Source organism: Phalaenopsis equestris, unplaced genomic scaffold (genome assembly GCF_001263595.1).
Source record: "Phalaenopsis equestris unplaced genomic scaffold, ASM126359v1 Scaffold000724, whole genome shotgun sequence".
Lineage (NCBI taxonomy): Eukaryota > Viridiplantae > Streptophyta > Magnoliopsida > Asparagales > Orchidaceae > Phalaenopsis > Phalaenopsis equestris.
The window spans coordinates 2,170-15,789 of record NW_018165164.1 but is presented as its reverse complement, the minus strand read 5'-3'; the positions used below and the strand labels follow the sequence as shown (position 1 = coordinate 15,789).

General features: G+C 33.0%; 1 protein-coding gene across 1 annotated transcript; it reads left to right on the top strand.

The window, feature by feature from the left end:
- Nucleotides 1–1,015: 1,015 nt before the first annotated feature.
- Nucleotides 1,016–4,164, top strand: LOC110030465 (putative laccase-9). Its single transcript, XM_020733190.1, has 5 exons — nucleotides 1,016–1,168; nucleotides 1,907–2,058; nucleotides 2,155–2,399; nucleotides 2,587–3,648; nucleotides 4,028–4,164. Exons 1-5 carry the CDS (start codon nucleotides 1,088–1,090, stop codon nucleotides 4,156–4,158), a joined length of 1,671 nt encoding a protein of 556 aa, XP_020588849.1. The 5' UTR covers nucleotides 1,016–1,087; the 3' UTR covers nucleotides 4,159–4,164.
- Nucleotides 4,165–13,620: the final 9,456 nt, after the last annotated feature.

The following is a 13,620-nucleotide window of genomic DNA, read 5'->3' as shown; positions in this document are numbered from 1 at the left end:
CAAACATTTCTTATGTATTTACTTATCTAATACTTAAAATTTCATATTTGCATTTATAACTTTTATGCGTCATAGTTTGTATATGACTTTTAAAATATTTGTAATAGTACAATTTTAAATTTAATGTTAAATATTTCAATGTCATATATATATATATATATATATATATATAAATTGTGAGTTATCCACGTAAAAGTTCCAAATATAGTCAATATTCAATTATATAAATAAATAATGTTTGTAATAAAAAGGGAAATAAATGATTATCTACCTATGTATATAAATAACAAAATATTTTTGTCAATTTTTTAACAAAATTTTTCCAATTTTAGTTTTTTTAGTCAGACCAAGTCTTCAACTGTCCATTCCACCATTTGTTATTTTATAATATTAAACCTGATAAGACTTTTTAGTCCACAAATGAATGCATCTTCAAGTCATCCCAAAGAGCCGCTGTAATATTTTTATTTACAAAAATAGTCAATTTGATTAATTAAAAATCATTCCTCTCATGGCCCGACTAATTGTAATGAATTGGATTCAGAAGACTGCATCATTAGGGATAGATAAAGATGTAAGCATTTATTGATCTAACTAATCACAGCTATACAATTTAATGTTAAATTTTCTTCATCGGTTACTTGCATTGTACTTGAAGATTTGCTTGCTTTTGATACAGTAAAAGCAAGAGAGATTTGATGAAATCACATAAATACCACACAATTCTTACGTATTTACATATCTGACACCCTAAACTTTTGAGTACATTTACACGTGCAGGTTTGACGGGCATGAAACGAAAAATATGCGGGAAAATGAACGCGTTTATGATGGTTAAAGAGAACCGAAAAGATTGACATTTCGATTAAGGTTTTGAAGCTTCTAACAGAGTTTGAATACTGTGTGTATAAATAAGGCCACCAACATGGTGGAAGAAATCCATAGTAGAATCAGACAGAACTACTAGTTATTTCCCTCTTTCTCTCTTTTCTTCTAAATTCCATTACCTCAATTCTCTCTCTCCCTCTCTCCCTCTCCCTCTCTCTTGCATATTTATCAGCTTTTCTATAAAAAAATAGGCAAAATCATGAAGTTTGCAAGTTTTTTGCTGTTTTTTGGGCTGCTGGTTTGTCAAGCATGGGCTGGCACTAATCAGTATGATTTCATCGTAAGTAACTCTTGCATACTACTTGATTGTTCATCTGTTTACATGTCTGAAATCTGAAGTCCAATTTTTACATATAAGTATATATATATATATATATATATGGACCTAAGTGTATGTTTGTATATGTCTTAATATATATAGAAATGTATGGGTTTATAAGTATGTTTAGGATATAAGTATAAGCCCTATGGATCTACCTCATATAAAACAAAATATATGTGTTATGTCCATGTTCATGCAGGTTAATTCTTATTTCATTTGAAACTCGTGTGATGAAAAATGTTGTGTATGTACATGTAAAATGAAAAAAAAAAAAAAAAAAAAAAAAAAAAAGACCACAAGTTTAATGATGAAGATATATATATAACTTTAATTATGCATGCAAAAGTGCGACTTTTAAGAGTAAAAAGTGTAATATTTTGATGTGATACGATAGATTTTCATGAGATTGATTGAAAAAAACAAAGCATTGGTTTTAGATACAATGTAAATACACAGAAATTAGGTGGTATGAAAGTAAATATGACTTTGTTTTTTTATTAAATAGTTGACAAACTTAGCAATAATAAAATTTTGCATGCCAAGTTGTGTTCATAAGATAATCCATTTTTTTCTGCCCTTGAATAGCATGTTAACCAGTACTCATACAAATGTATCAACTATAATTAATAATAGGCATTGAAGTAGCCAATGATCTCATTTGTGATGGGTATATGTTTCCTTCTTTTTTTTTTTCAGATTCAAGAAACTCCTTACACCCGTCTTTGTGAAACAAAGAATATTCTAACGGTAAACGGTCAATTTCCTGGGCCAACAATATACGCTCAAAAAGGCGATACCATACTCGTCAATGTAATGAACCAAGGAGATTACAACATCACCCTTCATTGGTATAATAAATTTGCTACACATATCCTCATATTAAGATACTCTTATTACTTATATAGCCAAAAAATAATATTTGTAAACTTTATAACTCTTTTTAGGCACGGACTAAGCCAACCCAGAAACCCATGGTTTGATGGACCCGAGTACGTGACACAATGCCCGATCCAGCCTGGTTCAAACTTTACATACCGCCTAATATTTAGCGAAGAAGAAGGCACCATTTGGTGGCACGCACACAGTGACTGGGACCGCGCCACAGTCCACGGTGCCGTCATCGTCTACCCACAAAATGGCACAACCTTCCCCTTCTCTATCCCCGACAAAGAAATCCCAATCATTCTTGGTAAGTAATTCAAACATTCTATCATTATTTAAAGCATTTAAGTAACTTAACGCACAAATCTAATGCAACACCTAAGCTTTCATATTTAGATATGCATATAATACTAAACTTTTTAGTAAACCATAATGTTAATTAGCATTATTATCAATTTTAATTATTTTTTTTCAAAAAACAATGATGGATGCAGCCGAGTGGTGGAAAGCAAACGTGAGCCAAGTTCTAGCCGACGCGCTTTCAACCGGCGGAACACCACTTTTGTCCGATGCCTTCACCATCAACGGCCAGCCCGGAGATATCTACTCATGCTCCTCATCCGACACCTTCACGGCTCAAGTCGAGCGCAACAAAACCTACCTCCTCCGCGTCATAAACGCCGCTCTAAACAACGAGCTCTTCTTTGCCATCGCCGGCCACGGCCTCACGATCGTCGGCACCGACGCCAGCTACACCAAACCATACGCCACCGACTACATAATGATCACCCCGGGCCAAACCATGGACATCCTCCTCCACACAAACGCCACCAATGGCACCCGTTTCTACATGGCAGCGAGCTCCTACGGCAGCGCGGATATTCCCTACGATGTAACTACCGCTACCGCCATTCTGCAATACAACAACATGACAACGGACACGCCATTGCTGCCATCCCTCCCCGAGTTTAACGACACGAAAGCTGCTACGGATTTCGTCGCCGGGCTAAGATCTCTGGATGCGCCGGCGGGCCTACCGGAGACCGTAGACGAGCGGATAACCATCACGGTGTCTGTAAATCTGCTGCCCTGCGAGCCGGGAAGGAATTGCACCGGGGCGAATTATGACCGGTTTGCGGCGAGTCTTAACAACATAAGCTTTGAAACTGGGAACAGAGATATACTGGAGGCTTATTATGAGAACATAAGCGGGGTGTATGGGACGGGGTTTCCGGCGGAGCCACCGGTGAAATTCAATTTTACTGGGGAGAATCTGCCAGGATCGTACCTGTTTCCGGGGAGGGAGACGGAGGTGAGGGTTGTGGAGTATAATAGGAGTTTGGAGATTGTGTTTCAGGGGACTAATTTGCTGGCGTCGGAGAACCATCCCATGCATTTGCATGGGTACAGTTTCTATGTGGTGGGAAGAGGGTTTGGGAATTTTGATGAGAGCAAGGATCCGTTGAGTTATAATTTGGTTGATCCGCCTTATGAGAACACGGTTGGAGTGCCAAAGAGTGGGTGGGCGGCCATCAGATTCAGGGCTCGGAATCCAGGTAATTTTTTGTTTTTTTTATTTTTTTATTTTACGTATATTTGAGTGAGGTGTCTGATCTGAGCCACTGAAATACATTTTTTTTTTGGAATGGAGCCTATTCAAAAATTTTTGACGGCCCTGATCAGACACCGCACGCAATAATTTTTCGTGGGTGTGGTGTGGGTCAGGGCTCGGAATCCAGGTAATTTTTTGTTTTTTTATTTTAGGTGAATTTGAGTGAGGTGTCCGATCTGAACCATTGAAATACATCCTTTTACTTTTATTTTTTGTTGAAATGGGTCAATTGAAAAATTTTTGACGGTCCTGATCAGACTCTGCACGCAATAATTTTTCGTGAGTGTGGTGTGGATGTTCTAATTAAATAATTTGTGGAACAGGAGTTTGGTTCATGCACTGCCATATTGACACGCATTCGAGCTGGGGAATGGATACCGTGCTCATAGTGAAGAACGGGGAAGGGAAGGATGAAGGGATGCTGCCGCCGCCATCATATATGCCTCCTTGTTGACGAAATGACTGGATTCTTTTTATTTGATTTCTGTACAAGAATATGACTGATTATTTGGTTGGTAGAGTTCCATGTTCTTCTAATTTTATCTTTTTTTTTTTGTTCGTTACATTCATGAACCGATTGGAGATTGGAAGTAATGATATTCCTTTATTGAATATTTTGTAGCAAAGATGAAATATTTAGATTGTGAATAAATTGACTTGGTTAAGTCATGTAAAGCTGCCCGTCCAGAATGAATAAGTGTTTGCCATTAGAGTACATTATGTTGGATTCTTCTTCAAATATCTCAATACTAATTATGCTAAAATCATCATGAGTTATCTAAGTACTTCAATAGTTTTTTGGCTGAATGGATTAAAATAATTTTTTAATTGATGTCCCCGTCAACAAAATGCCCATCAACCAACACGATTTTCAAGGTATGATTGATAGGGGTCTCAAGATAATTATTTTAGAAAGAAAAATTTAAATTTTGATTAAAAGTCATTCAAAATTCTGATTTCAGCAAACTTACAGTCAAACTGAATGAGACTGATCTAAAAATATTAAAATTAGTTCAATTTGAGTCAAATCAAGCCTAGAACAAATCATTAAATCACTTATGAGAACTTTTCAGGCATAGTTGAAAGATCAAATTGATTCTTAATCAAGTAAACATAAGCCAAATCAAATGTTTCATCAAGAAGAATCCAACTAGCGCAAGATCGTTCAATTTATACATTATACCGACTCCTAAACAATTAGTTATGTGTTATAATATTTTTAAGTTATAAGTATGTCCTATAAATTTTTCTAAAAGATTTTAATATATTTTCTAAGGTCAGGCGCACTTTAATAGTCCAATTATCGATGGTAAATGAATAATAAAAGTTTTACCACATGATATACAAACGTCAATATTTTATTTGTATTAAAACTTATGAAATCGAATTCAAAATCATTCAAAGCTTGATTTTTAAAAACTTATAGTCAAATTCATTTCCTTAAATAAATAAATTTAATAGGGGGATTTACACAAATAGTGTTTTAAACTTTTCATATTACATGTCTCACACCAATGCTGGGGAAATTTTTGTTTGCCAACACCATAGTGCCTTTCAAGAGACATTTTATCTAGATGATCAGGCACTGTATTCGGCAGAATAATATGTTCTTTAGAAGGAAGATAATATTACCTTATAAATGGATCTAACCTCCCGAATGATGAAAAAAGGAAGATAATATTACCTTATAAATGGATCTAACCACCCGAAAGATGAAAACCATTTTCTGGTTTATGGAACAAGCCTTTTTTTTTTAACCTTACAAGTGTAAGATAAGACTTATTTTAATTATGGGATCTTACTTCCTACAAGGACATGCTCTCATAGTTAATTACATCTTTAATATAAAAAACCCTAAAGAAAACTTTTGATTAATATAATGAGTCGAATTATGAAACGATTACAAGGATTTAAGCTCAAGGGGTAAGAAAACCTGATTATCCAATAAAGTAGGTCTCATATCCGGAAGATTGTTTAAAAAGGATTTGAAATGCTCTTTGAACAGATGAGAAAGGGTTTACAAGGTGAATCACTGATATTTAAAAAGATAGAGATGAATTAATCAGAACACATATACTATAAAGAAAGGTAAGAAAGGTTTCTAATGAAAAGTCAAACCTAAACTCTATAAAGAAGCCAACCAGGTGGACTAACTTATACACTGGAAATGATTACCCTATCAAGATGTTCATGGCTTTCTGTCGTCTGTGGAAAATCGTTATTCGTCAATTATTACCAGCCTCATAACTAGGAATCCCTTTTAAATGTCGTGGCTCAAGGGATTCATAGTCTCTGGGAGGTTTGAAATATCTTCCTTAGTAACCATAAGTTACATCCTTCTAAGGTATTCCCTTTAGTCTCAAAGGGTTAGGTTTTGGTGTTTTGTAAGCCCTAGTCATTAATTCTAGCTAGGTGCATATGATGCGCCTGTCAGATCGCTGCTACCTCGATCGGTGTGGTGTGGGAGGCCACCGTCTTTCTTGTTGTCGTCGTGTTATTCTCGTGGAGTCACTAGCTTATCTTATGTTGTATCATCCCTCTCTCTAAATAGCCTCCTCTCTCTAATCTTGTGGATGAACTGAATAAAGAGAAGATCGAAGGGCTAAGACTTGCAATTATGGGGACAAATAAAAGAAACAAGTGGGGAAGCTTTGATGAAGTGGACTTCACATAAATTGCTCTTAAGTTCACTTGTTAATACACTCTAGAGGCATACCCATGAAGAAAATTTAATGAAAAAAATACCCATAACAAGATATTCAATTTGTTATACATGTTCTGGGGTTCGCTTTTCCTATTAGGGCAAACCCCTACAGTTATTTACATCTTAAGCAATTTGCTTAAGGAAACTCCCGATTAAGGTTGTGACTTGTCCTCAGAAAGTTTTAAATGTTATTGTCAAAGAAGGAATTTCAAAGTCATGTCCTAATGGTAGTGGATTCTTATAGATCCCAAACTATCGTCGAATTTTGTTTTTTCATTAATGGTTTAATTGAGGTTCACTCTTTGCTCCAGGTTTTGAATGTCCATCTTGATATACCAAAATAATGTGTTATTTTAAGTATACATTTTATGCTTATTTTTTTGTGATATTGTACTTTAAAGAAGGGTATTTTCATGTTTTTTTGCTGGTATATAAATTTTAGGAATTTGGAGCAAAAGTAGCAAAAATGACAAAATTTGGAGCCAAAATAACGAATTTTGTGAATCTGGTGCTTAAAGTGTCACTTTACAGAGAGCTGACGCCTGAAACGCCATTTTACAAAGAGTTGGTTGTCGGCACTAAAAGTTGAGGAGTTGCCCATTGAAAGTTGTCGGTTGCCGGAATCGGAACCACGTCGCCCGCTTCGGAAAGACATCTAATTTACATATATATATATATATATATATACACACACACACATATAGGAGGGGGAGGCCCATTGAAAGTTGTCGGTTGCCGGAATCGGAACCACGTCGCCCGCTTCGGGAAGACATTTAATTTACATATATATATATATATATATATACACACACACACATATATATATATATATATAGTTTTAGAAAAAATATGAAACCAAACTGATCCCATATCTTTCAATGTTTAAATGAAAGAGCACTACACCTCAAGCCATGTATTTATCCCAAAAGATAAACACAAGATTTGAGTGTGAGGCTCGATCAAATAAACTAAAAAATATATCACATCCGTATATCACGTCCATTTGGTCTACCATTTTATTTATAAGCCGATAAGTTCCCTTATTTAGTATGAAATATTAAATAGGGTTTATATTAAGCTGACTTCTTGAAAGTTTCCTATAAAGGCAAACCCTTATAGTTAATTACAACTTAGATAAATGAAGTCACCTAAGAAAACTCTTGATAAAAATCATGGGATATTATCTTCAGGAATTTCAAAGGATAAGACTTTTCAAAGAGATCAGATAAAGATGTGTGAAAGGGGAATGACTCGAATTTAGAACATTTTATTTTTTGAATCTAAAGAAAGAAGAGACTAGTGGATTTCATAGATCCGGAGAAGAGTCTCAGTGACTTCCCAAGCTATCCTATAGTTTGGCTTCAATTTATTGGAGAAATATTTAAATGTTTCATCCTTCCAATTTCATTATATAGGGCTTACATTTGTGTGAAACGTTCACATAAAAAGCCTAGAAGATGTGAGGATTTAAGTCGTAACGAACAACAACATCAAAATCCTAAGACGAGTTAAGGCTTATATTGTATAGCAGAACCATACAAAGGCCTAAAGATAAGTTGAGGATTTATGTTGCATAAGCAAACAATCTCAAAGTCCTATGGATTGGTAGTTTAATTTTAAGGAGAGAATGGTTTAGCTGATGTAGACATGTTTTGCAGTTGAAGATGGACGTGCTGCCGATAATGTTAGCTTCAAGCTCCTCGTCGTGATGAGTTTATGTTTTCTAATGTGTTGAGTCACGATGTCCAGTCAAATGTTTCCTAAGGTCATGGTTATTTAAAATTTATGGGGAATGTTAAAATTGATTAGAGTGACATCTGTTATGATCCTACGGTTCCCTCATTCCAGCACCACTATTTTCTTTCGGATTGCTTAGTCTAAATGAATTTACTAAACTCAACTTAATGAGCTCCAAACTTTCATTTAGACCCGTTAGCAACCATAGGTTACCTCCTCCGAGGGATTCCTGATCATCCGATATAGACGTTTTAATTTAGTTACAATTTTTGTTTTGTGATGTATGTGATTAAATTTTGAGTTATCTTATATTTTGAATATTGTGGAGGTGAACTTTATTTTGTTTGATTTTAGTTTTCGTTTTGTGGTTATCCTAGTAGTTTACGACTATCCTAGTAGTTTTGATTTTAACATGCAGGGTGACATCATTGTTTAACATGCAAGTTCGAGACAAAAAGTACAGAAAGGTAAATGTAATAATTTAAAAACGTACTTGTCGTTTCTTCTAGTTCCTCAACCTGAAAGGTTAGTTCTGACAGTGTGTATACAATTTTGTGAAGAATTTAAATTGCAGGAGTAGATGAAGGTATACCCCAAAGTATGACTTTATCAAGTCTCGGAAGACCTTAGTGGATGATTTTAGAACAATTTTAGAACAAAATAATTTTAGAACAAAATATGACAAGTTCAATTTGTCTTTCAAAATATCCAAAATATTTCATAGTATTCGGAGGAATTACCCTAAACTACTTCGAGGCTCTCTTGAATTATTTCGAGTTCATTTAGAACTTCATCATATTTTTCCATTAATCATCTAGGGTTAGAATGTGACTACCCCATTGCCCAGTGAAGCTTGACAATTCAATTATCCTAAGGATAGGTTACTTAATCAATTTGATACTTTACTTTAAAGAGTATACGGATGAATTCCCCTAAGGCAAGCTTAAGTCATTAAAGCTTTGGTTTTCATCACAAATGGGCTTAGAGTGTTTAAAGAGGTGTTAATCCCCAATCATATTACCTTCTATATCCAATCAATTGAATTTAGACATCGAGCCTATGCATCTACTATGCCCTTAACAATCATAATGCAGGAAAATGGTGGTGGCTAAAATCTTGGTTTAAGTGACTTTATTTTTTTTAAAAATATCACATCATCATCATCATCAATTTTAGGCTTAAGGTAAATGAATTATCATCTCCCTGGCTTAAGCCCACCACTTGAGAATCGTTTGATCTTAATCTTAATTGACTTCCAAGTCATGAAGATTAGGAAAATTATGATTTTGTTGATATTGTGAAAAGGTGGTAAGTTAGTTTCTATCTTTAACCCATTGCATTTCAATCAGCTAACATATTTATTAAGGATCAAAATTTCCCATCCCCAATGGTTAATCCTAAATTTTGATTAAGACATCAAATCCTAAAATTACTATCCTGCCCTTGTGGGGCTCTTCATCTTATAATTCTTCAAGAAAAATTCAAATGGCCTTGAAAATATTTGAGTATCCTATCCATGGATTAATTAAAATATTAGGGAGGGAAAGTATGATTTTTTCAAAATTTGATTTAATTTGAGTAATTATTTTTAAAAATAGGATTTTTCAATGTTAATTTATTTAATTAATCAAAATAAAGTTTTAATTTATGGGAAAATTATTGGAGGTTTCCTAGGTCAGAAGAATACTGAGACAAAATTTAATGATAGTTTGAATAATATTGTAATTATTATAATTATATAAAGATTAAGTTTAATAATTATTTAAATACCAAAATATGTTTTAATCTTCAAAAATCACTTTTAACCCTCATAAGTCCAATAAAACTTAGAGAAACAAATTTTATATTTTTATGATTTATATTTAATTTATTATAATTATTCTAATGGGAAAATAAGGAAAATACAATTTAGGCCTTTAGAAATTTATTTTTAATTTACAAAAATCAGGAAAAAATATTTTTAGGGGTCCAAAAGTGATTAGGGAAAAATTGCAAACATTTTGGACAATTTTTTTTTTATTTTTGAAAATCTTGATTATTTTAATTATTTTTAATGAAAAATATACTTCAACAATAATACAAAATATACTTTAAAAAAAATATTTTCATAAAAATGGATTTTATTTTTATTAAATGCCCCTAATCACAAGAAACTCAGAAAAATAATTTTTATAATTTTTCTAAGCTTATTTAATTTAATACAGTTTATTTTATGCAAAAATACTATTTTTACTTGCAAAATCCACTTTTGGCAAAATTAACTTAAATAAATTTGAAATTTTTACAGTGACTTGAAATAATTCTTATGAACAATGTTTATTTTTACTTGCAAAATCCACTTTTGGCAAAATTAGCTTAAATAAATTTGAAATTTTTACACTGACTTGAAATAATTCTTATGAACAATGTGGAATTGATTTTATTAAATTTAATTTATATTTAATTTAAATAAATTAATATAAGGTAAAACTATTTAATTAATAACAGAAAGATACAAAATTATTCAAATCATCACATTATTTTTCCTAAGCTCCTCTGACCACAAGAAACCTAATAAAATAAATCCCATAATTTTCTGAGGGATATTTTAATTTATATGATTAAATAAAGCCAAAATAGTCACTTAGGCTTGAAAATTAGGGTTAGAAGCAAAGAGGTTTTCCCTGACTTTGGAAAAATCATAGAAGATGGCCTCTATCATGGGGAACCAACCCTAAAAATTTCAAACCATGGTGGTTAGTATTTAATCATAGTAAATTAAAATACCTCATAGAGTATTTAATTATTTAAAAATCATATACTCGGCAAATAATTTTTATTTTTCATCCACATTATTCTCTTCTGTTCACTGAGCAAGAGAGTATTTTTTTTTATTTTTATGATTTTTTTAGAGAAATATATGGATTTTTGAATACCAGGCATTAAATATAATTCAGAAAATCCATATTTTCTTACTTAAACACACAGTCCCACCTCATCCTACGATGACTCCGAACTCACAAGAGGCGCTCCACCATTTGACGTCGCCATCCACCTCAGCTGTCATGCGGCCCGCCTTTTCATACCAAAGGTTGGTACGCATACCAAAGGTTGGTACGACTTATTTTTACTAATGTTATTTTTATTTGGATTTTAATTGCATATTTATTATTAGCACTTTCATGTGTGTGTTTTGTAATATTGAAAAATATTTACAAAAACATCAACACAAAAACCATGCACCACATCTTTATAAAACAAAGTTGGCATACCCTAATAACATGCAAAGTAAATCTAGGGTGACATCCACCTTTTGTCTTTTCTAGCCCTGCAAAATAGAGTTAGCATAAAATATGTTTTGGATTGTTTGGTTGGTTGTTGTTTTTATTTTGGACACCCCGGTTAAGATGCCCCCATGTCTTTCTATCATCCAGGGGTTGTTTGATTCTCTGATCTACTTAGTCTGGGAGATGGTCAAATCTGCCCAGACCAGAAATTCATGTCAACAATCATGGGTTGCATCATCCAAGAGATCTTCATAGAACCGGGTGTCAAGGGTTCATAGAAAGGCTCCTAGGATTTTGCGTTAATTTGGATGACCTGAGGCATGGCTTGCGTATGGGGTTTGATTTAAATTCATTTTATTTAATTTCTTTACAAGAATATAAGTAATTATTTGGTTGGTAGTAATAATTAAGAATTATAGTTCTATGTTTTTTTTTATTACATTTATAAGTTTATTTTAAATTGGAATTAATGATATTTCTTTATTGAATATTTTGTAGCAAAGATGGATTAAAATTATTAAATTGTGAATTAATTAACTTAGTTAAGTCATGTAAAGCTAGCCGTCTAGAATGAGTAAGTGTTTGCAAGTAGAGTACATAAAATGGGATTCTTCTTCAAATATCTCAATGTTAATTATGCTCTCTGGACTAAGTAGATTAAAGAATTTTTTTTTTGTAGAGATAAAATAACAAAATTAACGACCAACTCATCATACTAAATACACTTATGCTAACTTTATTTTGTAGAGATAAAATACAAAATGTTACCTTAAATTTACTTTACATGTTATTACAATGTGCTGACTCTGTTTTGTAGGGATGACATATAAAATGCCACCTTAGATTTACTTTAAATTTTATTAAGGTATTCTAACTCTTTTTTCTTTTGCAGAAATGATGTAGTAACCTAGATAATTTTCCTTTGAATCTTCTTTTCTTTTCTAGAGTTAGGAGGTGTTATGATCGACTGGTTATAAACATCTAAACTATCTAAAAGAGAACGAAACACAAAGCAAAGGATGAACTTCACCTAAAACATCACGGTAGTTCAAATGATGTTAGTTGACGGGTTTGACATAAGTTAGGGTTGACATCCACAAATGTCAGTTTATTTGTATCCATTCGATAGGTTTGTCCAAATTATAGGCTGATATCTAGATTTTTGCCTATTCATGGATTACCGCTAGGCTTACTTAAGGAATAAAACTTCTACTCCAGCCCAAATCACTTTAACTTAACCTTTTCAAAAAGAAACTCATAATCGAGACTATTAAAAAAATCATCGCATTCAAAATCATAGAAACACCATGCATCTAAATAATCTCGATCGACATCAAAAATAAAATTGAGTAGAAACACTTTTTTAATTTAGAAAAATAAATGAAAAATTGATTTGTAGACATATGTATGACATGTTATTCCTTTTCTTTGTCTTCTGACCCTCACTCACTGCACGAAATGGGGTGGTTTGACCCGTGATAACCATTACCTTCTAGAGTGAGTTCTGCTCATACATCCTGATTAAGATTTTTTAATAGATTTTTTAATATAACTTCTATGCATTCATCATCAAAGGCTTGCATAACCCAGTGCACAACTTGCTTCAATGCACTCAACACCAATTAAAACTTAACATTTGAGTGTAGTGAGACATAAAACATTTAAATTTGAAATTTTAAAATGTGTTTGCATTAGACTTAAGAAATTATGAATATCATATATACCCAGGCAGCTTGATTTATATTCAAGTCATAAGACCTACAACTCCTAATAAAGAACTACCTAACATATTTTGCATCATCGAGACCAGACATGCATGGTTTTGAATGTGATTAGGTGGTTTAGATGGTAGCCATTTACAGGCAGGGTTGTAGGTCCATTACAATTCATAGGATAGGGTTCTGAAGTTTCACTTCTCTCGGTGAACTTCACCCTGGGACTCTAAGGTTGTCTATCTAGCTACGAAGCCAATCCTCACATTCAGGCTTTTATATGATCGAATGTCGTGCAGTATAAGTCCTAATAAAACATCAAGGTAAGATATTAAAACCCTTCCGCAAGAATGATAAGCTTAACCTGCTTAAGATGAAATCACAGCCTTCATCAAGGGTTTTCTTAAGTGGCTTTGGCTACTTAAGATGTAATTAACTATAGAGGTTTGCCCTTATAGGAAGAAAAAGACCTCATAACAGATAAAAAAAATCTGAAT